Here is a 27,323-nt window from a genome sequence, read left to right as displayed (position 1 = left end):
TGAAAGAAAACAGGCCTACTGAGAACACTTTGTTTTGTTTTGTTTCCTCTGTTTGAGTGCCTACATAATAAATGTGTGTGAGCCGTTTAAAGCCTAAGTTTTGGATTCAGAGAGAGCAGGAGGGCATGGTTCAGGCTTTAAGAAAGAGATGCTGCTTTCACCCAAACTATGAAAGCAACAAAACTGTTGTTGCTGATCATAGTACTGCTTTTCAATGTTCATGACAATGTTCTAAATTGTTAAATAGTATTATTTTGAAGGGGGGAAATAGTATAATTCAGGAAGAGATGGCCTTAACAGACATCTTGGCAATAATTCTCTTGCCTCAGATGCGGGGCTTGGACCAGTGACCTCCAGAGGTCCTTTCAAACTTAAATTCTGTGAAATAAATAAGCTTAAGACTTACTCAACAAACAGGTCAGCTTAAAGTCAGACCACCACAGCCCACCCAAAAATAATAGAAACTAATGGAGCAAAGCACAAAAAATTTCTAGTCCTGAGGAAAGAATTCTTTCTAAGTCCAGAACTTGCAAGTACAAAACATTTTACATGCTAATGTAAGTAAGTTTAATCTGCAGTACATGCTTTCAAAATACCTTTTTTTTTTTTTTTTTTTTTACAAAAGTTAGGATCAGCTGTCAGTGGCCCACATTGACAGCATGCTCTTTTTGATCCTGTTAAAAGAGACCAGGTAAATTAGTACAGCCTATCTGCACTCCATGGTGAGGAAGAAAGCATTTTCCACTTAGGATAAATGTCTGCTATCGGTAACTAAAGAACTCCAGCTGCAGACCAGCAGACACAAAGGCTGGGGGGTATCTCTACATACACTAAAGCAAAGGTGTTCTGGAGTTCTCAAGGTGATGGTGTGCAGACTATAGGCTGAAGCAGAGGCAGCGTTAATGTGCAGTTCCGCATTTGGCTTGAGAAAAGGGCAGGGATTTAGTGAGCAGCTGAGGATCTCTGGTCATAACCTCAGAGTCGCGTAGAGGGAGCGAGCTCTGCTGTGAAGGAGCTACATTCCTTTCCTGTTAAGTCACTGTCACTCACTCCCAGGAGGTTTTTACAAGGCTGTTAGATTAAATCCCATAGAAAAGAAAGAACTGCAACAGACAGCAGTTCTACATTACCCTTAACAGGCAAAGGTGATGCTGATTTGGGAATAATTTCTGTGGCATCTAGTCTTTTAAGAGTGGTAGTGTAACAAATGAGACAGGATCTTCTACATACCTTTAAGAAAAAAATATTTATTTATAAAAATACACTGGGATCAGTTTGAGAAGTGTGGCAATAAATACAGTTCAAGGAAGAAAAAGCATTTCTACATGGATATATTATGGCACAAGAAAAGGTAAATGCACCATCAATCATGGGACTTCTGTTGGCTCAAGACTTTGTACAAGCTCCCTTTTTAGTAAGACAACTATTTCTACGTTTGGTCAGTGTTGATAATGGAATGAATACACAATCACAAATGCACGCTTACATCTAATGCGGGACTTACCATTAGCAAATACTACCTTAGAAACCTAGTAATGGTATTTAAATCACGAATGTGATGTCTTGGATTTAATTGGCAAAGACCACATTTAACTTGAAGCATGACTTTTTTTTCTATCTGATCTGGAAAGCAGAAAAGCTGTAAATATGTAAAATGAAGGCCTAACGTGGTATATAGATACCTACTTAAGTAGAGATTGTGAAAATGCATAGCTCCTTATTAAATGACCTGGCTGTACAAGAGCACTCCCCCTTTCACAGTATTCCTTTTACTTCATATGCAGTTATTGTTCATGCTGTAGACTACAACTGTTACAGCACTAAAGGCAACTAGACAGGGAAAGGGCAGAGAGAGGAAAAAGGAATGTATGTAAGGCAATATTTCTTTAGTTACATTAAGCATATTGTGTAGGAAAGACGGGTAACAATTCCACAAGGCTAGTTTCGTTCTTACTGAATAAAATAATGGACTAATACTGAACTTTTGATGCAAAGCTAATAATCAATGCCCTGGTCACTGTACTGGCCATGGTAATCTCTTTGATAGTCATCTTGGTACTCTCCGTGATAGTCATCTGGGTATTCTGCCTGGTAATCGCTATCGCTGATTTCTGACCCATTAGTTCCTGTTCCTTGGCTGCCATTATGAATGACGGGTTCTGTTGGCGCAGCACAGTACTTGGGGTCATACACTTGTCGTCCAAGCCCATACACACTCATTCCCTTCTGTGAAGCTACTTTGTTGGTACCCATTTGTAATGAAATAGTAGAATTATCCACAGGTTGTAATATGTGCTTCTGATCGTAGATGTCTCTCCTGGTACCTGGTGCCAGCATACCAGCCTAATAAAACAGGATTGTAGAGGTTCAGTAAGAAGGTCAAGAGCTGCGATTACTAGATTTACGATTACAACTAGCCCACCTTACTGGAAGTACTAGGAAGTAGGGATTAAAGTATGACAAAACATAGCACAGTAGCATGTGTTCACTAGTAGACAAGTCACAGAAGAAAGTCCTTGCAGAAAGGACAAAAGTTTTTTTTCCTCTCTTTGGAAAGAACATACTAAGTGTTCAGACTTGAGGTAGTGTCCAGGAAGCAATTTCTTTTTTGCCTCTGCCTAGTTAGTACTTGAAATTAAGTTACTGATTTCTTCTGGTATAACACAGCCAGCCAGAAATTCTAGAAGCACCAGGTCATTTTTATGCCTTCAGATATTCAGCACAGAACACACTGGATAATGATAAGAAATCTAAGTTCTTCAATTACTGCATAAAAGTACAGTTGAACTGTACCCTCTCACTGCTGCCAGTTAGACTCTCCTATCCCACCAGGCTCTCCCAAGTTAAGAGTTGTATCGCCCCGCAAGTGTCACACGCAGTTCCCGCTTACCTGACTGGCTCCTTTGTTAGTGCCCATCTGTAGGCTAATTGTTGTCTGGTCAAATGGCTTATCAGTTTGCATTTTTGGATCATAGAGGTGTCTTCTAGTCCCGTAAGCAGTCATGCCTGCCTGACTGGCACACTTGTTGGTGCCCATCTTTATTGGGAGAAGGAAGAGGTGGACAGAAAAAGTGATTTTTACTTGTACAGCAAGCACAGTCTAAGGAAACAAATATGGTTGGTAACTGCGATGGCTGATGGAGGAAGTAATTACAGTGCATGCCTTCCTCATGCAGCTTGACCACTACCTGTAATAAATTACCCTTTCTCCAATAGCGAGCTTCAAAAGGAAAAATAAAGGCAACTGTCATCCTAAGGCATTTCAGTGACTGGCATTTGCCCTACCACATGTGCAATTAGAATGGATGTACGTATCAAAATATTATAATTACCTTTTACCCTGGACAGTAATGATTCAGTTACACTGCCACAACTTCTTTACCACAGGAATTTTAAGATTATATGCCAGTTATTTTGGTTTTGATGACTATTAAGGAAAGTGGAGAGAGGAAAAAAAAGCTGCTACCATATAAGGAGCTTTAGCTGTCCAAAGACTCCTACTTTAAAACTACTTTAGGGGACAGAGATGATACTGCTAATATTAGCTGTTCCCTTCCTCCTTATCGCATACTTAAAACAAACAGAAAAACCTTCCAGGCAGTCACTTGAGCTTATAAAGGCAATCAACTGCTTTCAAGAATTAAAACCTCATGCCTCTTTCCATGATAAGAATGTATCATAATTCTGCAGCTGTTTTTGCATAAACAATAATCAGTTAATCAAAACAAGAAAGCTGTTCTCAAATATAACAGATTAACTGCAAATTTGAATTTCATACTTACCTGCAGGCCAATTACACTCTGACCAGCTTTTAGTTTTCCTGCATCAAAACTTCGTGCTTGTTTCTCTGCATATTTTACACCAATATCAATTGTGGTATGAAAACCCTTGGTTTTCGCCTATTTAGGGAGAGGAAAAATAGAGTATTCAGTGTTTAAAGTATGTTTTCTGCTACTGGAACGCTGGCTTTACCGCCCTGACCCTGGCCTTTCAAGGGATGGCACAAGTGGGTTTCTCTCTTATAAGGAACTTTCTGTGTCAGGGGTGGGAGAAGGTGACCATTCCCCATGCCACTTGAAGATGGCACTCCAGAGGTACCCAAGTATCTTGTCAGAGGGACGTTCTGCAGGGATTTGTGTTCTCCTCTGAGCCCCCCACACTTAGCTCCAGAGCAAGGCCATCTGCAGTCAGGAATCCTAACTCTGAACTCCAAGCCTTCCCTGGAGGCATGAGGTAGGACACAGCCTTGTGAAGTGCAACCTCTCCGGTATCTCAGACTCACAGCAGTACCTGTCCCCTCCGGACAGGCTGTATGGTGTTTTCCGTATTTACATGAGTGGTAAGGGTGCATCTGGTCTGATGGGTGAATTGCGCCAGTTCCGGGGTACAAATACTTACCAGACCTGCTAGCGCCACTAGAGTAGTCTGTACTTGGGTCATATTTCCATTTTCAAAAAGATCATTTGCTTCAAAAATATCATGTGGCTTCATGCCGTAGACTTGGATGGCTTTGATAAAATTCCCAATGTTCTCCAGCTAAACAGAAACAAAAAACGCCAGTTTTCTACTCGGTGTTTCAATTCAGAATCTAAGTAATTGTAAAGCTTTTTGGTGTAGGTTGGTTGGTTTGTTTTGCTTGTTTTACACAAGTTCTTTGCCTTGTGCAAACTAAACAAAACAGCTGGCGTGGTTAAGAGTGACTGGTAGGAAGTTTGAGATTATTTTTCATTAATTGTAATATTGACTTCAGAAATCAATCTAAGAGCTTATCTAGCCTGGCATCTCTTCATCAGTGAGTATCATATACTTTGTTAGAAGGGGCTTTGATGATAAAACTGCCTCAACTGTGTCCCTTCCAAGAGAAATCCTAATCTAAAACTTGCTTCAAACTGGAAAAAATTGACATAGTGTCCATGCTATTTGACTTCAGCAATGGAAAATTTTGAGTAAACTAAAGACATAACTATGTGGTAAGATATGTTAGTAAGAACATTTAACTTGGTTTGAAGGTGTTCTCTTGCTCACCTTCTGGGACAAATTCAACTAAGCTTTTGGTGTTTATTAGCACTTTTTAGCACTGTCAGAATTGGAAAGCAAGATGGAAAACAAGGAGTAAGGACTGAATCTTATCTTTCCTTTTGAAGTCTTTGGAAGTATTGAAACATTTAAAAAAAAAAAAACCAAAACCCTCCACCATATTTAGAAGTGTTCAATGCCAATAACAAAAGGCTGACACAGCAGTATAAGCTAGACCCAGCAACAGTAAAGGCAGTCAACTCTAACCAGCAACCCTTCCAATGCTTGTTCTCAAAGGATGTTCCCCGTCATAAGGGACTATCCAAGGGAAGTGATAGATAGAGCACTCATAACAAATCAAATCTGGATATACTGAAATAAAATACTATAGTTTGCACCATAGTGTTTTCTGAGTTCTGTTACCCAACCATTTCTTCTGAGACTATTGAGGTCCTTTCCCTCCCCGTCCACTCCAGCTGCTTTCTCAGGAGGACACTTCATACAGTGACCTCAAATGTCCAGGCAAGCTGTTGACCTAACACCTTGCAGCACTGCCTGGATAGAAAACTTCAGTTGTGATTTAATAAAAAGTTAACAGCTATTTTTAACTTGGAAAAAGGCCTTGCTGTATGGCTCTATGTTCTTCTTCCATCTGAAGTTTCACCTAGGCGCTAAAGCACTACAATTAAATATATATACTCAACTGCCACATGTGAGCCATCTCAGCTATAGCTGCTTTCTGTTAAATGCTGTTCATGTATGCCGTATCCTCAACTGTTGTGTACGTCTCGCATACAAAACTTGGTGCTGTTAAGATTTAAGGTGTACCATATTCACAGCAAATTTGTTAATACAGAACAAAAGAACTGTTTGGGGATTGGAGGGGTTAGAGATGTAGTTTTGGGGTTTTTTTTTTTTTGTTTTACCTGGTGCCAATTTAGTTTTGATTGATTAATTTTCTTCACTGATCCTGGCTGCAGCTTATTTATAAGCCTGGGGAGGTGAAAAAAAGGGAAATGCTTAAACAATAAATCTCATCCTTATACCATCTGTGCAGGCATTATATAATATTTTCACTCATGCTTTATTAGTTTCATCAAAATGGTTAATTTTTTGGTATATACAGAGTGCCTAGCTCAGATCTCAGGTCTAACAAGTCTAACAGACTATAAGACTTTGTGTGCCATTTGATTATTATAGAAAAGAGCTTCACCATTAAATTTAGAAATACTTAGAAATCTTTGCTGAAATATAAAGGAGATTTAAGTTTTCATTCTTTTCCACAGTTTCAAAGAAGCTGTCTCCCACCCTACTGTCAGCTATCTTTGACTATCATAGATGATGTGCTTGAAGGGGAATCTTCAGAAAGTCCCTCCTTGGTTCCTCAAAAGTGGAAAACTGCTAAAAATAAGGTTACTTAATAAATGCTTACTCGCATAAGATTATGCCATCTTTTAATCCCAGTTGAAAGTTTGCACCAATGCTCAGCCCTGTAACCTCTTCTATCCAGTTACGTAGATCATCTTCTATCTGGGGGTCATATTTCAGGGCAATCTGTAACACAAGCAGTTACAAAGTTACTTCACAACAGAACTGCAATTCTTACCCTCCCCAAATGCATTTCAAAGAGTATGCTATAGCTTTTATTCAGTAATTTTATTGCTGGAGTTTAAACGGTATTTTAAATATCAGAGTACAGGTGTAAGTCTTTTATCCCTTTTACTATAATGTTTATGGCTTTACCAAATGTAAATTTGTGAATAGCGCTTTGAAGCACTCGACAGTTCTTCCTACTGTAAGAATTGCTGGAGCTTGTGAACAGCTGCAGAGGAATGATGACTTTTTCGAGAAAATACTCTACCCGAGTTGTACTTTAGCAGGAAGTGCTAAAGTGAAGGAGTGCGTTAGGAACACAAGAATTCTGAATTGCCACGCCATCAGTACTACTGCTCAGGTGTAGATTTCTACATGGGAACCTTTATATAATAGATTTGAAGTTATTCAGCTGAAGATTATGGTGAGTTTGCTTTTTTAGCTAGGTTATGATTATTGGAGAGGACCTAGTAAGTTTTCCCCTTGTTGCTACAACATTAAGAGTTATCTTGCTGGGGATTCTGGGGGTTGTGTGCGTGTGTCTCTCTTAAAGTTAGGCATTAGTATGCCTGCTACTTCTCTTTTCTTTGGCCTTGCTGGAAGACTGAAGGAATAAACTCTGATCTCATGTCTTAATTGCAAAGTTGCTGCACTGTTACTTCAGAGAGAGAAAACCTGCAATGGTCTTTGAAGTTAAAGGCATCAGATGCCCAGAGTTGTTATTAACAAGGTGACTTAAAACTCCTTTTCCAGATGTTCAGACGTCACTACTCAGTGTGTCAGTTTATGCTTCAGTCACTAGAAATCAATCGACGTGAATGGAATGCTTAAAACCAGTAAACTCAGCCCTTCACACACACACCACCCCCCCCACACCCCCCACCCTGCGAACAGACTAAAAAGCAGCTGGAACTTCCTTCAGCCTAAACCTGTTAGTTTTGCAATGCTTTTCAATATCACAATGTTGGAGAAAAGGGGTTACATCATTGAAAGCATTGCTGCTTTTCCTGCAAACAAAACAAGTTATCTGAGCACAAGGTTTTACGGTGTAAACAAACCCCGCTAGTGGGGAGCTTGGCAACACTCTCACTTTTCATTAGAAGTTGTCCAGCACAGGTCAGTGAGCAGGACGAGGAATGAGGGAGCTACCGTGAGAACCCGACGGGCAAGCACAGAACGTACTTGCAGTATTTCTAACTAATGGAAAATCAGCTCAGCTAATACCAGTTATTTACAAATTCCTAACAATAAACTCGTGTAAAGCCATTCGCATTCAGATCAAAATGTAAATTTCAGACTTTTTACAGAGAATGTTAGATTTCAGCCCAGAAAGGCCAGATATTACCAGCTATTTATACTGCATGAGACTATAATTCCAACCTCTCTGAGTTACTTGGACGGAGGCAATTGCTACATTTTGGCTAGCGTTAGTACTCCCCAACTCCAAACTGACCAAACTAAAAATTACGGTATTCTCTTCTCTATTTTTCTAGTAAGGCGAATGGAAAATTCCTGTATCTCTGGCTTTACTTCAGAAACTTGTCCGAGTAATATTTATTTTCCTTAGACTATTCGTAATAGCAGTGCTATGGTGCCTTAGTTACAGATCAGGATAATCGACTAACCCATTCTCTTATTCAGATCTTGATTAAGGTGCAAGATGTGCAATATTCTGTACAAGACAGCAAGTACCTCAATGCTTAGACCAATGCTGGTCCAAAAGAATCAAGATACCCCCTTTTTCATTGAAGAAAAAAGGAACAAAGCTCAGGTAATACTGCCTAGTGTGAGGAAAATGTCATGACTACTTTTTGGGGTTTGGTTTTTTTTTTGATCACACCTTTTGGATATTAGACAGCTAAAGAGGAGAAGTAGACTAAAAAACCTAGCTGAAGTTTGCGGCTCCGTAGAGGAGGCTGCTGTGAAGCCACACAACCACGTTCTTCATTTATAGTGATGGCAGTAATAGTAAAGGATGGGCAGAACCACCCTGGTAACCCAGAAAGGTTAACATATTGAAACGGTCTGTAAGGAAGTAGGTTATCCATTTTCTCCTTCCTAATCTAGTGATTAGCTTATGAACTACTTTTCATGGCTATTTTTGTTTCCTGTGGAAACAAGGCTTATGTGATCACAACCTTAATTTGTCTCCTGCAGAACATTTGGCAGAACTCAACTAGTTTGTTCGAACTTACAGAAAAGCAGCAGTCTCGGACGTGACAGAGTCAGTTATTTTGTGTGAAAGTAAGTACTTGTGCAAACGAGAGAGATCCCAAAACATCCACAGAAGAATGCAAAATAGCATCATACTCTTATTACGCATTGCAGAACCTACAGAGATCTTGCAAAAGATCTCACCCACAAAATCTTGTTACGTGTACAGATGAGTCACACAGGAGATAACATTTTTCTGTACACCAGCTCAAAGAAAAAATGGAATTTGTAGGAAGACCAGAACTTGTATGTTCTGATATTCCAGTTAGAAGAAAGCACACAATTTGGGCTGGTCATTTGAATGCTGATGGTTCATACTATGTTAAAATCACTGTTCTAACATGCATGTGTGTACAGAAAGGGGTTTAAGCTAATCTCTTTCACAATTATTTAGTTAATTAGAAATGTATCAAACATTATGGTTTCTGAAAATTCAGGCAGTTTCTGTTTCAGTGTAGCTTAAAGAAAATACGAAGTCATAGTTTAGCTGTCCTGCAGTTGGAATTGTCTTTCCACAACTTATTTTTCTACAACTTCATTCATTTTTAAGTACTGGTAACCACTTTTTTTTTTAAAAAGAGGAAATTAAGTCCATGATCATGCCATCAAGAGACACATTTTAAAGATCACTATCTCCTCCATCCCCATATTTAAAAAAAAAAAAAAAAAAAAAGAGAAGAGTAAATATGAAAGCCAGTAAGAGTGAGAACCCTAAAGACTTCTCCAAGTGTGGCTATTTTAATCTTTCTTGGCAAGCATATAAAGGAAAAAAAAATGACAAAAACGTTCCTCATTTAATTCTAAGTGCATTCCATATTTGAGATTACAACTGAGCTGAGTATTAAGTTGCTACCCCCATTGCTTGGGGAACTTAGAAGTAATCGGATGGAATTTTATCACTTCTCCTGAAAAATATTTACTTTATGTTGGAGTACTTTCACATGTGTTCAAATCTTGAGTTTTTCAAGAGGTTTTAAAGTGTTTTGGGGTGTCATTACAGTGCTTATCTAGAGAGAGGAAATAAAAAATGCTTATACACATGAGGAAACTTGTCTTATTGCCACTAAAAGCATTATTATTAAATCTGCTGATTTTCTGAATCATCTTCACTACTGTACTGTTGGCTTAAATATGGTAAAGTTTTGTTTTGACTTTTGAAACGGTGGGAAACTAGGTTACAAAAAATGAAGTGTGGTGATAGTTTCTTTGAAAACTATACCCAATTTATCTGAAAAGCTAAAGACATGGAAACTTAATCTGATTTTAAATGTGTGACAAGAAGGGGTTAAACAGGGAGGGTGACAGGTCAGGTCCAGAAGTGAGACATTCTGCTTACTTTGAATTCTTAGCTCTTTTACTCCTGATAGCACAACTAGAACTTACGTAACACTAAGTTAGTGAATACTTCATATTTTCCACATGTCTATCAGAGTTGTTCCAGTTTTCCTTTGATTGCTATCTATGAGGGGAAGTTGGAAGCTTTGATATAAATGAAAAAAATATTATGGCTTTTTCCATTACTACTAATCAACATGCCAACATTTGATCCTTTTAAAGCACTGAACTTTCATGGAAGATACTTCAATCTTACAAGTCCACAGCAAAAGAAAACACCATCTACTAAAGTTAAAAGCAGTAGCTAAGCAGTTTCATTCAAAGTATTCATTGTTGGTTCCATGAAAAAAGCTACAGTTTCAGAACACTGTAGAAAAGATTCAATTGTAGCAATGGATATAAAGATTTTATGAAAGTTTAAAACCAGACAGCAGGAAGCCAACTGTTAATTTCTTAACTTTGTTCTGACAAATCTTGAAAGATATATAGAGTTGTAAATGCTATCTTTTTTGTTGACACTTCAGAGATACAAATTTAATAGTTAGAAATATCTTTGAAAGGAAACTAAAATTTATGCAAGTCACTGTCAAAATTACAGGTGATCAAAGGTTATGGGAGGAAAAGAATAGGTGTTACTTCCCTAATAAAAGCTCTTGACTGCTAGTAAAGCTTGTAATATGAAGTTGTCTTTGTATTCCGTATAGAAAAAGCTACACAAAATTTGATGATTAACTGAAAAGCAATCTTTTTAATAATTATAAGTAGAAATTTAATAGTTCTACTGCAAGTAGTCTTCAGAAGACTGACAGTACATATCGCCGTGCTACTGTAAGTCACAAGTAAGAGGAGGCTGGAGAAAAATGAAGTTAATGCATTACTGTCCTTTTGGACTGGCTTCAAATGTGATAAAAAAAGTTCACCTACTCATTTTCAACTCCAGCTGTATAAAATACCAACCAAATTAATCTTTGAATGTCAGATGCAGATAATAACTACCAGGTGCTGTGATATGCATACATTTATGCCAATGTATGCCTAAGGCTAGAATCCTTTGGTTAGACTTGATTCCTCTGGCAACTTCACACCAGATTCTTACCTCTTGTTCTGTTCAGGTAGGATTTTGCTTTTTGGGACCTCTTACAGTGTAAAAACCCTCCCTCCATCTGTAGTAAAAGACCAGCAGTCATCACTGTTTTTATCAAGTGTATGGGTTCCTGGAAACAAATGAAGTTATGTTGGCCAACTTCAAGGGACACAGACAGATCATTAAAGTTACTCGATGTGCCTGTAGAATGCTAAGTTTGAGTGATGATGTTAGCCACTATTTCACCCTATAAATGATATCATATGGACTTTCAATTGTCCTTTTATACTACTCTCTTCCAAATTACACAGTACAGACTGTACATAAGGGCTACATATATGCCAAATCTCCAGTTTAAGAGTTCAGCATCTATATTGCTGCTACTCTGGAAAAATACTGTGTCTCAGAGTTTAAGCACACAGCATAGCTTTTTACAAGTCACTGGAACTAACTAACAGAAAACTTAGTAAGGTAAAAAGCAGGTATAGAAGATATAACTTTCAATGTCACCCATGATGTCACAACAGCTCACAATTCTTCATTCTGGTGAAACTTTTGACAAAAGCTTCAGGATCTATGCCCCCACAGCAGAGGTCAAATGTTTAACGTGCAGCACACTAATTGAAAGTACTAATAAGCACTTGAAGAAACTGCTCTCTGGTCAAAAGTTTTAACGACAAAAGCATGTGCTTGAACACGCTGTGCTGTGAACAACTATCACAGGAACCGTGTCAACAAAACCTAAGATTTATACACATATATAAGTGCAGCAAAATAGCTCGTATGTTGCTGTTTTCCAAGGTAAATGAAGTACAGGGCCACGTACAGGAAGAGAAATAGCCAGGGTTTTACTCCAAGATAGTGTATGAAGAGGTTACACACACTACTGCTCAGTTCAGGGGGGTTGGACTAGATGATCTTTAAAGGTCCCATTTGTATGGGACTATTCTATGATTCTACTTTTGCAAAGTGAATAGAAAAATAAATAAAGCCCTAAGTTTTAGCTGTTAATATTCTTCATAGGGAGAAATTCGGTGTGGCCCATATCCTTGCTTAAAGTGACACAAAATTACTAATTTTTCAGTAAAAAAAAAAAATTGCGGACAGAAAGCTTACTGGATTCCTAATAAGTATGGGAGCATATTCATCTCATCCTGAATTTAATCCAGGTCCAGCCAGGGGTTTTAATATTAATTTTACTTTAACACATTTAGATCATGAACTATTGAAAGCAAATAAAGATACCTAAATGAAAACTCCAGCTTTTACGACCTAAAGTTGTACAGTTTAAATTTTAAGCAGCAATTTGTTCTTATACCAACTTTTCAATTTTTGTTAATTTGGAACTGAGTGAAACTGAATTCTTATGGTTTTGGTGGTGCCTAAAAACATCCTTTGTATTGAAGTAAGTACTACCCTCAGGAGCAGAGGCCAAAGACACCGATGTTGACGCTTCTTTATCATTTGCTTGGCACTAGTTTGTGATTAGATCCTTCTCCCCTTTTTTAAGGCTTTACGATAGTATGGGGAAACATGAAAGCATAATTATCTCCTGGTATCAAGGCAGAAGCTCTCGGAAGCCCTTACTCATCAGAAGTGGGAGTGAGGCAGACTGCACGGCTGGTCCCAACTTATTCTCCAGAATTACAGCTGCTGGCACTTGAGCTGCCCCATTCTGTTTATCACCTGGTATTTCAGAACACAATTCTGAATCTCACATACAAAATTTACACAGCAAAACATCTGGGACAAAAAAGTGTTAAAAGCTTGCTGGTGATGCAAATGACCAAGAAAAAGGCATGGAACAGTAGGCACTCTTCTCATAAGCAGGAAGAAATGCTTTCTAGATTTTTTTTTTTTAATTATACAACTGAGTTAAAACTTTCTGGTTAAAATTCTATGCTGTAAATACATCACTGTAGATACCTAATCTTCAGCTTCAAAGGTGAGGGACAGTGGCAAGGATGTAATCAGTATTTTTCTGCAGAACAGTTCTAGTAGTCTGCCAACAGAGTGGTTATTTAGTCATAGAATACATGAATAGCATACCCTTTAGGTTGAGACAGAGAACCTAAGACAGCAGGGAAAATACAAGGTTTAATTTTTACCTTAAAAAAGGGGTGAGAAGAGGGAGCGACAGGGTACCAAGGTTACTGTCAAGTGGAGCTTCTTGCCATTTGAGCAACCCAATGACCTTTCATCATAAAGACTAATTAAAATTCTCTGTTAATTTCATGTTGACCAGCACTGCATGTAAAAGCAAATGTCAGCGGAAGCATATTTGTGCAGGAGAAACCCAAAGGCAAAGGGAATGTAAAAATCCAGATGAAAACCAAAGGGGAAAGTACTTCAAAAACTGAAAGCCATCATTAAGTATGCCCTGGTATTTGAACACGTATTTTTTCTGTCATTTAGGACTGTTGTACAGAAAGGCAGAGAACACGCTGTGTTAATGCTAATATTGAAAGCTCTCACTATATCCCACTATGCTACTTGGCACAAAAATTTTACAGCTGTATCCATTCTGCTTAATATTCAACAAGTATTTTTTTGTTGTGTGTAGCATAATTGGTAACTTGCCAACATCTCACTGTTTTCTCTGTAAATCAAAATTTAGGATACGATCTTTAAAGGAGGTATGGATGAGCATTAATCCAAAAGTCCTGGCACTCTTCCCATAGGCACCAGTTTAAACTTGGGGAAGTAAGAACAAGCCATGCCTCAAAGTTTCCCAGTTTTTTTCATCTTACTTGCAAGATACTTGTAGTCATGCATGGCATTTGTTGCCAGATCAGCAGGCTGGAAGAACCAAGTGTTCTACTCCCCGGCCGTCCAGTATGATTTTGTGACAGCTTGAAAACTATTCAAGAAGCAAACACTACCCTCTCTTCCCCCAGAGTGCACTAACAACTCGGATGTACGCCTGCCCTTGGAGTGAATACTGGTTCCCTCCCTTTCTCTGCAGCTGTACTACTGCAACCCTCTTGCCCGTTCAAAGCTGTTCTCACAGTTTTTCTTTCTTGCATTTCTTGTTCTTGTCATGGGCACAGTTTCCTGGCTTATAACTCTAATTCTCCTTAGTCATCAGCTTCCGCTTTCAATTGTAACACCTTCTGGTCCTACCACCATACATTATACTTCTTGGCATTGAGTTCCTTTGCACTGTATCGTCAGCCTGTGTATTGCTGAACAGTTTAAATTTCTTCACAGAACATGGTTTCGGTGATATTTTCTACCTGTTATTTGAAATCTATTTTCTATTAAAAAAAATACTATTTTCTTAAAAAAAAAAAAAAAAAGCACTGGGATATGAAGTTTATTCTCAGCTAGGACAATGTTGATCCAACCCAGTGCAAAAGCCTATAACTCCCTGAGGAGAACAAGTTCTCCTTGCTTTGAAACGCGCCCCCAGTATGACTGGCTTGAGCTCTGGTATGACGCAGGAAATTTGAGCAGGCTCTGACATCACTAGCAGTGACGTCCTCTGAAACAACATGCTTAGTGCTGTACTGAAAATATGGGTAATGTGCTGTACCGACAGACTTCAGTAATACCGAGTTGCTCTTGTTTTGTGGGGAAAAAAAATAATAATCTAACAGAACAATCTAGTGCATAAACAGCAACACCCCCCCCCCCAATCTGAAACCAGCCTAGTAGCTGAGGAAGCATCTCCTGAAACAGCCGTTACTATAACTGGTGGAACATTAGTTTTCAAAGGTTAGACTGAGCCTGCAAACAAAAATAGTGACATCAATGATCACTGTATCTTTCCGAGAGTACTCTTCTAGCTTATTGCTACTACAACAATCCAGGAAATTATATATTCTTTCAAGTTCACAGCTTTAAAAATATGTCACGTTACAAGCAAACTGTATTGTGACTCTCTAACCCTTCCCCAGGGCCCAGCTATGTTGGTAAGTCTTCCAACTTCACCTTCTGAATAGTACCAAAAAATCTGATTATTTTAGTCTGAGTCTCTCTCTACACCTTTCTGCTTCTCTTCAATCCCTCTTCACTTACCAACAACAGAGGGATTGTGTTTTATAGCAACAAGCAGCTAATTAGTAACTCAAACATACCTCTCAAAAAGTTAGCTAAAGAAAACTGAAGTCTGTTGATGCAAGCTTTGCTAAATGTTACTCAAAATGCACATTCCCTCTGCCTCTCCAGCAAAGGCACAGTCCATGCTGAGTTTTCTCAGTACCTTTTTCAAAGGTAAACCTCGAGAGACTGCTGCTCTCACACCTCTCTTGACTGTTCCAGGCATAGGCTTCATTGAAGAATCACAGAATCATTAAGGTTGGAAAAGACCTTTAAGATCAACCATCAACCCAACACCACCATGCCCACTAAACCATATCCTGAAGTGCCACATCTAGCATTTTTTGAACACTTCCAGTGATGGTGACTCCACCACCTCCCTGGGCAGCCTGTTCCAATGCTTGACCACTCTCTCAGTAAATAAATTTTTCCTAATATCCAATCTAAGCCTCCCCTGGCGCAACTTGAGGCCATTTCCTCTCTTCCTATCACTTAGTTACTCGGGAGAAAAGACCAACACCCACCTTGCCACAACCCCCTTTCAGGCAACTGTAGAGAGCGATAAGGTCTCCCCTCAGCCTCCTCTTCTCCAGGCTGAACAACCCCAGTTCCCTCAGCCGCTCCTCATAAGACTTGTGCTCCAGACCTTTCACCAGCTTTGTTGCCCTTCTTTGGACTCGCTCAAGCACCTCAATGTCCTCCTTGTAGTGAGGGGCCCAAAACTGAACACAGTATTTGAGGTGAAAAATGAACCAGATGACATGGCAGGTCCCAGGGTAACGGGCATTTCCCTGTTAAAGGCGCTCAGTGTTTCCCACCGACTGCTCTCGATTGTATTTGGTCACCTGTGAGCCTGCTCCCATTTAATTCCATTAACTCATGTTAGCTGAACAGGCGAACTGAGGTGCCTGTGGTAAGTGTTCATAAGGAAAATACAGGTTTCTCTCATTCTTGCCACTGCTTCATCCTTGTACAAAATGATTCAGTCTGTGGTTTTTGTAATTTAGGTGAAAGGTATGACTTCTTGAGAAGTTCCTTAGCTTCTACTAGATAGCAAAGTCTGCCTAGATTCATCTTTCATATAGATAGTAGATAAAAATCTCAGAATTTACACATACTGGATGAGGTAATTTTCCCCATACTGTTTTCTTAGCAGAAGCACAAAAAATACAGATTTCATGCCCTAAGCTTTAGAAGATCTTGCCTATCAGCTGCTTCATGCTATTGTTTAGCTTTACTACCACCAAAAAACTTGGAAGAATGAATTCAGCATAACGAATGAAACATAATAATCTGCTTCTGCTGCTCCATACCCTCCACCCCACTTCCTGGGTATATCTGACCGATTAAAGTTTAGTAGGTGATATACAATGTTAATTATATTCCAGGAAATACCCAAAAATACTTTGGATATGGCCATCCAGGCAAGTTCTGCTTTAACCACACAAAAAGAGTTAAAGAAGAATATGATCTACAATTAACATGATATTTTTGAAAAGTGATGACCATAAACAGAATAGAAAATGTTTACTTAATTTTGTAATAATATCCATCTTTGAAGGCATACCATTGAAATTTAGAAGATTACTGAAGAAAAGTCTAAGAAAAGTAAGACAGAGTATTTGAAATATACATAGCTTCTATAGGCAGTTCTGTGTAAATCATAAAATCTGTATAGCAGACAGCTAGACAGATATTTTTTAAAAAGTTTATGATTAGATGAACTCTTAGCTCAACTTTTTATTTAGTGAAAATGTAGTTTAAGTTAGGTAAAAATCAAGCCATAAGCCTGCTATACTGAAGTTTATAATGACTTCAAAAGAAAGTGCTACTGTTAAAGTAGGAAAGACAGTCAAACTCCTAAGTAAGAGCTTCTGGTTAAACACCCCGTCATAATTTCTAAACCAACATTTTTCAGCAATTAAACAAGCGCAGGAAGAACAGGTAGCGCTGCTAGGGGTGGGTAGGAGAGGCACATGTATGCTGCACCCAAAGCTCTGGATACCACAAGGTAAATTGTAGTTCACTGCACACCTGAATTCACTGTAGGTTTGAAATACACGAGCAGCAGTATGTGTGGGCAACGCCGTATTGCAAATGAAGTGTGAGAGAGGTCTCAGTCTTCACTTATTTAAGGTTCCATTATTCTTCTCTAGAACAAAATGCTCAGGTGGCCTGACTGAGCTCTAACTTTGTTAGTTATGTTTTGTTCCATTTTTTTTCCATCCATTCAAAGACCAGTTCTTTATCTCTGATGTTTAGTCTCACAGCTTTTTTGTTAATTCTTTTTATTAAAACCTACTAGATTCTTTCACATAGAAGTGCCTTTCCATCTCACAAACATTTTCATGCCATCATTTATAAATGGTAAAGGATGCTATCAAGACAGACCACAGTAAAAAGGCAATAGTCTTTATTTTCTTAGGTAGTTACTTGTACTTTTTACTTTTATTGGGGCACGATTAATACAATGATGTCAGCAAGGTAAGGGGACAGCTTCTTGCAAAAGCAAGCAAAGAACATTTAATCTTAGAACACTAGGTATGTTTCTGAACTACATACGCTTTATTGACTTAACACTGTATTAAGTTTCAGATATGACATATAATGTAACTTCAAATCGATCCCACACAGTGTTATAACGTTAACCAAAGCAGCGGCAGCTCAAGCTGGTCAGGCAGTGGGAACCTCAACAGGAGCCATAGTACAGGTCCTGCTCCAGCACATCCTTCTGCCTGGTGCGTGCTGGCCTGAGCTCCAAGCTGTGCTCTCTCCTTCCCTTCCAGAACGGAAATGTTCTGGTGGGGCCCCTGTTAGCAGCGAGGTAAGAGCTGGCTTTCACCATTAGTATTTGAATATTGCCAAATCCCTTCTCAATGTAGGTGTCTGTTATGCATTATCTTTTGCTGGCAAGGCTTCTAGCATTTAATCAATTGATTAGGGACAACAGAAAAATACTTTTCAATTAAATTACTCTTATTCAAGCAAAACCGGGAATACTAAGATAATGCCCTCTGTCTACAAGTAAGTGGCTGTAGTAGTGGAAATATCAACAGGAAGGCAATATAACAGGAGAGCTTTCTTCGCAGGGAAACAAAGTAAGGTTTTTATAGCAGTAACATCCAGTTTTATTCTGGGAACAGCCATGGTCCAAACATGCAAAGCAGGGTAGGAAGATTTGCTTAGAATCCATCTACAATTCAGCCAGCTAGGACTTGATGCAGCAGATCAGATCTCAGTTTCATGAAAGCATTTCAGAACAGCAAGGAAACTAAGGCAAGGAAGTGCAAAAATATTTCATTTTTGCCTAAAACTAGGAAAAGTCTCTGCGTTCAGGTCCTGCAGGGTGTATGCACAAGGCATGTACAGTATCACTCTCTGGATTACTCTGTAAGCAAAAGGATGTCTGCCTAAATAAAGTCCTCAAGAAAAATCCTCTTTAGACCCCAGAAGACCAGGTCAAGCCTTGGAAGGGAAGCAGCAAAGGCATCAAACGGTTACAGTCTGGTTCCCAGGAAGGAGTAAGGATCAGTGACCTGAGGCAGTTCAGACTCCCAAGGCTTCAACCATGCTTGGCCCAGCCGCTGGGACGGGGTGAGGCAGTTTGGTGAGCGTCCAAGCAGGGCACTAGACCGTAGCAGTGACAGCAGCCCTTCATGCCTCGCTGTAATGGTCTTCTCTTACTGCCAGCTCCTTCAGCGTGACTAATGCCTTCAACTCTTTGTAATTTAGACATCCATAATCGTACCTACTTCAGGTAAGAGATGGTTTTATATAAGCAACAAGTAGTTTGATTATGTCTCCCCTCCTAATATCTATTAAACTCAGCACTGGTTTAAGGAGGGGGGAAAAAATGAGGAAAAAAAAAGGGGGGGGGAGGAAGTTTGTTGAGGGTTTTTTTTGTTTGGGTTTCTGTTTTGTTGGTGTGTTCTTTTTTAAAGAAAAACAAACCCAAACATAGAACCACCCACCTGAAGAAAGTCAAAACTGTTTTTGAGAAAAACACTGTAATTCAATCCCACTCTGAGGCATTACTGCAAAACCAAAAGTATTTACCCAAAAGAGCATTTGCTGCTGAATATAGCTATACAAGTTAACAGTTGTTTAGAATCAGATACTTACAAAAATCATTTTTAAGCGAAAGAGTCCCTCTTAAGAAAAAAGAGGCATTTTCACATGATCTCACTTAGAAAAAATCTGTTTCAAATTGCCCTACGTGTCCTGGCCTCAAGCCCGTTTTTACTGAAGGCCTTTCCTGTACAGTTCCATAGGGGATGGGAATCTCTAAAAAGTTTGCCTTAAAAGGATGTGTCAGATGCACAGTGTATACGGTGTTATGTAGCTACAGAAGCTAACAATTCTGAGTACAGTGAAGTTTCTACCCTCTATTCTCCAAGGCAAATTATAAATTATTTGGAGGCAAGAAAAAGCCTCCAAATTAATGTTCTTACAAAAAAAGCCAAGGTGAGGGAAAAAAAATCACTGATGTGCCATTATCCCAAAACAATGCATGCATGCATCCATCTATCTTTTAAGGGTACTGACTCAGCAACAAGAATATAATAGTTTAAAATTTAGAGAAAAATACCTAAGTCTAACTCTAAAATCACACAAAAAGCACACTCATCTGTACATTTTAAACAAGCAAGCAATACTGTAATGCAAATCAAGCTTTTTATTTTTTGAGACTACTAATCCCATTTAATTATTGTGACTCTGCCAAACTTAATTTGCTTTCTTCAGAGGTGTTCTGGCCGTAGGAGGTATACTGTGAGCTTGCATGTTAAGGATGCAAGACTTGATACTTCTCCCACACCCTTAAACATTAACCTTAGCAAGCTTTATGTTTTCCTATCACCAGTAAAAGTTTTAGTAAAAGTTTATTAATCCACCAGAAACAAGGTCACTGTGATAGACTTCAAAAATTCAAAGAGTGTGCTTTAAACTTGAAAGCACAGACAGTGGTGTTCCTAAGGTTAAACATAACAAAAGTTCACAGCAAACATCCTCACTCTTAATTTACTTAGGCACCATGCTTTGCTGGCGGTGGCACTGGCGGTTTCTATCTGTGCTGTCCTCATGCCCGCACAGGAGCGGACTGGTCTAGTGCTCCACCTCTGCGTTGATGTTCACGAGGCAGCGGTAGCTAATCCTGGCTATACCACACCATTCATCACCCTCCTGCTAGAAAAAATGGTGTAAGCCGAGAGACAGAACTGGAAATTACATCCATCACACAGGGCTTAGCATGGGGCTGCGATACATGTCTTGCGGTTCAAGAACGGCTGTGCACTGTTCTGAGTGACAGTTTTGAGACATGTGAGGACTCAAAGACAACTCTCAACTTGGCAGTGACACATCAAGGTTTACTGGGAATTTAAACCATTGAGAAAAAGAAATGAACTCCTGTATCAGTGGTTTACAGCAACAACTGCCAGATCTCATTAGGGTAGCCACTTTCACAGGTTTCTTTCAGCTCTCACCTTCTTGGGGGCTACCAGTGTAACTGGATATAGGGCATGCCTGCCTAGTGGGGGTTGTGCAAGGGCTCATGAAGGCAAGTCTCCTTGTTTGTGGGCTTGGGCAAGTGTGCAGAACAGGCAATGCTTGGCTGACAAACACAGGAGGCCTTAATCAGAGGGCAGGGGTGCTAACATCCAACTTGCTGGCAGAGGAGGTGTTTCCATGGCAAGTTACTTACATCTCTTTTTATGATAAGCAGAAGCATCATAGGTATGAAGTGTCTACTCAATGCTACATAGGTTGCATCACCATTAGTTTGTACCTGTTAGTAGATCTACTTATTACTGCTGTAGTATTAATACTATTGGTCTGGCCACAGAATTGGAAACCTATACGTGATACACGTTCAAGAGAGCAAACCTGTCCTTAGATAGTAACAGTGAAAGAGGAAAATGGATCAGACACGGTAAAATAGGCAGAGCAGACACAGAGGTAAAAAGTAAAGGATGACGATGAATGGAGACGCTGCAGTTAAGATTCTTCACTGGTGGAATACTTTTCAAGTGCACTTTAAAAAAAAATAAATCTAACCAAAACATGGAGCTATTGATTAGGGCTACTGCATTAATACCACTTCTAAATCAAGATGAGAACTCTTCATACGCAGGATCATACACTAGGAGAATACAAATTAGTAAGTTATTACAGCTTAATAGAGCTAGTGTTTCACTGGGTCTCTTAAAAAAAAAAAAATCTGCAAAAGGCTAACCTCATGTTTCAGCAGTTGAGATGACAAACACGTTCTCAGAAGCGTAAGAGGCTTCTGCCGAGAAAAGGAACACCACATGATTTGGGAGTGGAGGGAAGCATGCAGCAGGACCATTTTCTAGGAAGTGTTGTTGAACCCAAGTTACTGAAATCCAGTATTTTCAGCCAAGGTAAAACTAAGCATCAGAAAGAAATAACCAATGGTGATACTGTAAGTTGGAGAATTTTCATCATTTGGTTGGTGGTGCATTAAAAAAAAGCATCTTAAGACGAAGTGACAAACTCAAGTAGTTATTGTGACAAACATCAACTGACTATAAGTTTAGCTATGGAATTATTCCACTGTCATATTTATGTGTTGTGGACAGTTTTGCTGTTGACTCTGTTATCAAAACTATACCATTCTCTTATGTTGAACGCATTCTGTGCATCTAGTTAGTAGATTTCTTGACTAAACCTATAGCAGAAGTTTTCACTCAGCATTTCATTCAACTCTGTATTAAAATTATAAAGGAGATTTGGGAACAGCTATTAAAAAAATAGGATGCTTGAAGATTAATACACTGAGAGATTTCTGGAAGACAATAAATATAAAAGACAAAGTTATGAAGCTGTTCATTTGAACTGAAGATCTATTACTAAAGCCTGGATCCAGCTGGAAAAATTTCACAGTTCTTTGAAAAAAACCAGAAAAGTTAGACACAAAGAGAAAAGTTTCAGTGCTATGCAAAATGAAACTGATATTTAGCTAGCAAATGTTAACTTCAAGACCTATGACCAACTATCACAAACCATGAGTTAAATGGAGCAAACTGAAATTCAATGCTTGATCTTGTAAATCCTTCTTCTACTTCCTCTGAAGTTTGCTTTGTAAAATCTCAGTGTATATATTTCTATTATAATATTTCTGACAGAACCAAAATACTGTTTTTTTCATTTATCGTCCATGCAACAAACTTAAGATTTGTATCATAGAAAAACTTACACAAGCTGATTTTATTTTAAACCACACAGCTGAATTTTATTTATCTTTAATTTACAAGTTTTATTACTTCTTTCAAAGCTATACAGACCTCTACGCATGAGACAATTGGGAATGCAGAAATCTTACACTGTCAGTTATCATCACAGAAGATACCCACCTGACGCTCTCAAAGCATAAGTTCTCATTGCCTTTATCCAATACAGCCTTCATTTTTATTACATCCTTTTAGACAACATTAACAGAAATACTTCATCACCAGCAAACATTCTTACATAAGGGACATAAAATTCAGTAAGCAAACCTAAAGAAAAATAGTCTACAGGAAGTATGGAAGGGTAAAACAAGTATATAGTAGGAAACAGTTACATTTTAAGAAGGAAAAAGATATTATTACTGTTTTAAAAGGAGGGATGAGGAAGGAAAGGGCCTAACAGTCCAACTACAGGCAGACAAAACTTCATCTAGCTATTAAATCACTAATTAAAAAGTCTGAAAGTTAACTATTTGAATTTGCTTCCCAGTTATAAACATTCATAAAAGGGTAATTTCTAGACAAAGACATTAAATCTGTTTATTTGGCCTGCTGCAATTGAAATACAGCACACAAGAATGGTCTCCTCAGCAGTTTCAGGAGGAACATAATAATCATACCTCGGACTGGTTAGTGTTATTCGCCAACTTAATTTCTTTTTCATTAATTCGTATTTGCCCTCGAGAAGGAAAGCAGGAAATACTACTGCCCTCCTGCACACTTGCAAAACAGGAGATACTTTGCTTACAGGCTTCATTTGTCTACCAGCCTCCAGTTTAAAAAGTTTGTCTCCCTTCCTTTTCCATATCACTAGTGCTTGACCCTTCAGGGACAGATTAACTCAGTTACTCTGCTGTCTTTCAAAAGTTTGGGAAATGGTACTGACCAGTGCCAGCTTCCCGACAGAGGGATGGCTTGGAAGGAAGGTCAGAGACTAGAGTCAAGACATGGCATAGCCAAATGCTATGCAAAGTTTAACTCCCCATGCAGACCATATTTCTGCCCATCCTTCCTTTCACATGGAGAAGAAACTGGCAGTGTGTCAAGCGTAAGAAGATAAATGCCCGCCCAATACAAATACCATTTCCATGGGAAGGGTGGAGTCGCTAGGAAGCAGCTGAATGAACTGGAACCTCTCCGTCTCCTGCCCTGCGTTCTTGTTTGCCCCACACCTTATGCAGTGAGGCAATGGAGCAAAAGCTTCTGCTAATTTCTTACCTACCTCAGTTGTAAATCAGAGACAAATATAATATTAGTTTGTAGCTTTATCTAATTGCATCCCTGTCTCAAGCTATGCTAACCTCATGTACTGCAGAAACTCTCCCATTGCTTAAGAAGAAAATTATTTATTGCCTGCAGAAGAAACTATCAATTTCAACCAGCTTAAAGGGCTCCTCACTGAATATTTGTTTTGGATCAAGTATCTTCTGTGATCTCAAGTAAACAGGGAATCAGCTTCAAAGGGATTACACTAGTTTGACTACCTACACATTTCTCATGCAGACAAGATTCCTTACAGCTGGGAACCAGTACACAAATTCCATCCTTTCTTTGTAGGAATGAGGAAAAGATCCATAACAGAGACCAGACACCTTATCAGTGTGAACTAAGGTAAGGAGCAAAACAAGAGAAGGGTGGAGTCTCAAAAGGGAAAAAAAAAAAGGGGGGGGAAAAAGCCCTAAACGCCAAACTAAACGAAGATTTTATGCTTCGAGACAAAATCTTGAACATCAATTAAACAAAGTTCTTATAAAGCATCAGGACACGTTATATTCGATTCAAGTACGACAGCAAACAAAAGTTCTCTCTGAACATTAACACAATTCCAAATGAGAAAATAAAGAATAAAAAACAAAACCAAGAGTCTTTTCTATCGAGTAGGCTGGGCTCTCTGGCAGCGTAGTTATCAACATGTCTGTTTTCTGCATAAAAACACTGCTTAGGGATTAGCACTGAAAATTTCAAACAGGGGTATCTAACACCATCATTCAAGCAGGGACGTACCACAGCTACTTACAAACATTACACCAACACTCCACTAAAAAAAAACACGAACACAATAGTTTGCACAAAGGGCAGTATTAGAAAGCGTGATTAAGATCAGTACCAAAAAATGATCCAACAAGAATTGGAAACTAGATGTTGTTCTTCGAAAGTTTGAGACAGAAGAATCTGGAAAAAGGGATTTCTGATCTTTGCAGAGACATTATTATCTGATCCTCTAGAATTATACAGAGAAACAGAAACATATCTAATGCAGAGACCCATGCAAGATACGAGATAGGAGGTATGCAATATATCTGTCTATAATACAATTGCTTTGAAATTTGATCTCTTACAGTAACATTCTCGAAGTTCAAAGCTATATCTTTTGCTGGAGTTTTTGATGTTGGTTGGTTTTGTTTGCTTGTTTTTTTTTAAAGGAGATGAGTTCATTTGTCTTTGGGGCATTTGAACATTTTTTTTATGGCACTGCTGCATTGACATTTCCAATGCTTGCGGCAGAAGCCTGCATACAAGTAAACTGAAGCTGCCACAGAACATTCATCCCTCTGCAATATTTGCATTGAAGAAAGCAGAGAAAGTGAGTGAAATAACAGCGAGATGAAGATGATCTTAAGGGTCTTTTCCAACCTAAATGATTCTATGATTCTATGAAGTAGAAGGCCCTTTGCATAAAGGCATGAAATACACCAGTTTAAAACCCTCTGCTAATGCACAGGCTTGGAACAGTTCCTCTCAGGAGGCCCCAAGGAAGCTTGATGATAATAAGAAACTGGAAAAAAAAGAACAAAGAACTTCTTCCCATCTTGTCCCTTGTGAAGGGATCACTGTTAAGCCTACATGTTTCTGTCAATATTTTTTAAAGTAGAAAAGCATTTACTTTCTTCCTAATTCACATGCAATAATACACAACATATGTTTTTTGGGTTGGTTTTTGGGGGGATTTTTTAGATTGTAACGGTGTGGGTAAATCACTAAGTTTAGATGTTAGAAGCAATCACTCTGAAAGACATTTGGTTACATGATGTCATCAAACTTCGCAGTAGAACCTCACAACCATCCTGAGAAAGCCAATAAAGAAAAAAAAATAGTCTATTTTGTAAAGTTTCCAACATATTAACTCAGACTTTCTGCATAAATTACAATGTTTAAAGCAAACTGCTTTTCTCTGTTGTCCCCCTTCTACTCAGCCACAAGTAAAACAGGATTTGGGGATTTGCTGAAGCGTGAAACCAGACATGGGTGTGAAATAACTAGTTATTAAATACCACGTTTAGAATTTAAGCCTGTGAATAAAGACACAGAGCACTAACTTATCCCTAGTTGTTTACCGGGGTAATTTTTATTTCAAAGGTTTTTCCTCTTACCGGGTAATTGTTTGCTGCAAGGTAACAGTCTGTAACAGGACGCTAAGAGAAGCGCTTTACGTTCCACAGAATATGAGAAAAAACAAAGACCAGTCAGAAAACTCAGCAAATCCACGCACAAAAGGCGCACGCCTCCCCGGCAGCAGCGGCTCGGCTGCTGTCAGCGGTGACTTTTTGGCCCTTTCAGACCGAAGCACCGGTTACTGTGCAAGCCGCTGTCACGGCAGCAACCGCTCGGCGCTCTCCCCGCCGGAGGCGTTCTCGGCAGGGCGCGGAGCTCCGGGCAGGCCCCGCCGGCGCCGGGCCGGGACCCCGCGCCCGCTCCCCCCGAGGCGCGGGGCCAGGCGCCCCCGCGCGCCTTTGTGTGCCCCCGCGGGCGGGGTGGGGCGGGGCCGCGCCGGGCAGACAATGCGCGGTCTGTGCGGGGCCCGCGCCGATTGGCCGCGCGCCGCCCGTGCCCATGATGTCATGCGGCTGGAATGCGCCGCGCGCGGGGGGCCGGGACGCGCCGCGCGTCTCATCTGCTCCGCGCGGCTCGGCTCGCGCCGGCCGCGCTCTGCCCCGGCGGGGCCCGCACTGCCCGCCGCGCCGCTCCACCCCACCCCGCCGGCCAAAGCACGGGCTTGGGGCGGCTGCGGACCCCAGCGCCGCGCCCCGCCCGGCCCCGGCGAGAGGAGAGGGGGCAGCGCCCGCGGGGGCGAGCGGGACGTCCCGCGCCAGGGCTGCGGGCGCGGGCAGGTGCAGCGCGGCATGCGGCGCGAATCGCGGTGCCGCACACGGGTCCGCCCGGAGCTGACAACTCTCCGGTTCCCGCCGCGGGAGCAAGTTTCCCGAGCGGGGCCGCGGAGGACAGCGCTGTCCCGGGGCCGGCAGCAGGCGCATCCTTCCCGTGCCGCCAGCGCGCGGGGTGGGCGGGGACGCCCGCCGGGAGCCGGAGGTAGCGAAGCCCCGCGTCTCCCCCGGCCCGCCCCCGCCAGCCTGGCACAGACAAAGCCGCCCGGCAGAGCCCCGCGCCGCCGTCGCCCGTACCTTGTTCTTGACCTCGGCAGAGAGCCCGTAGGAGGGCCCCTTGTTGAAGTGGGTCATGTCGGCGGTCTCCCCGCTGCCTGGGGGCGCTGGTCGCAGGCGCTGGCGACTCCGGGCTGAAGCGAGAGTCCGCCCGCGGCCGCGGAAAGTTCTAGTCCCTCCCTCACGGCCCGGCCCCGCGGCCCGTTGGAGCCGCCCGCGCGCCAATCGGGGCGCGGGGCTGCGGCAGCCCCTCCCGGCCCGCCTGGGGAAGGGGCGCGCGGCCCGCCTGGCCCCGCCCCTATCCGCCCCGCCCCGCCCGCCGCCGGGTGCCGCCCGCGGGTTCGGGCCCGGGCGGGGCGCGGAGCGGGGGAACGTCAGCGGGAAGGAATCCGCCGCCGCCGCGGGCCAGCGCCG

The 27,323-nt window shown here is 40.7% G+C and overlaps 1 protein-coding gene across 2 annotated transcripts; it reads right to left on the bottom strand.

Annotated features, from left to right (window-relative positions):
- Positions 1-1,995: 1,995 nt before the first annotated feature.
- CNN3 (calponin 3) lies at positions 1,996-26,987 on the bottom strand (the record flags this gene model as incomplete). 2 transcript variants are annotated; one of them, XM_082003021.1, is made up of 7 exons in its annotated part: positions 1,996-2,343; positions 2,891-3,037; positions 3,783-3,899; positions 4,399-4,536; positions 5,943-6,009; positions 6,449-6,570; positions 26,931-26,987. In XM_082003021.1, the coding sequence occupies 7 exons, from the start codon at positions 26,985-26,987 to the stop codon at positions 1,996-1,998; spliced, it is 996 nt and encodes a 331-aa protein (XP_081859147.1). The 2 variants fall into 2 exon arrangements, with proteins under 2 accessions (XP_081859147.1, XP_081859148.1); XM_082003022.1 differs by lacking the exon at positions 4,399-4,536.
- Positions 26,988-27,323: the final 336 nt, after the last annotated feature.

This window comes from Phaethon aethereus (genome assembly GCF_964289735.1).
Source record: "Phaethon aethereus genome assembly, chromosome: 8".
Classification (NCBI taxonomy): domain Eukaryota; kingdom Metazoa; phylum Chordata; class Aves; order Phaethontiformes; family Phaethontidae; genus Phaethon; species Phaethon aethereus.
Note: the sequence above shows the minus strand (reverse complement) of the source record. Positions and strands in the feature narration are given on the sequence as shown.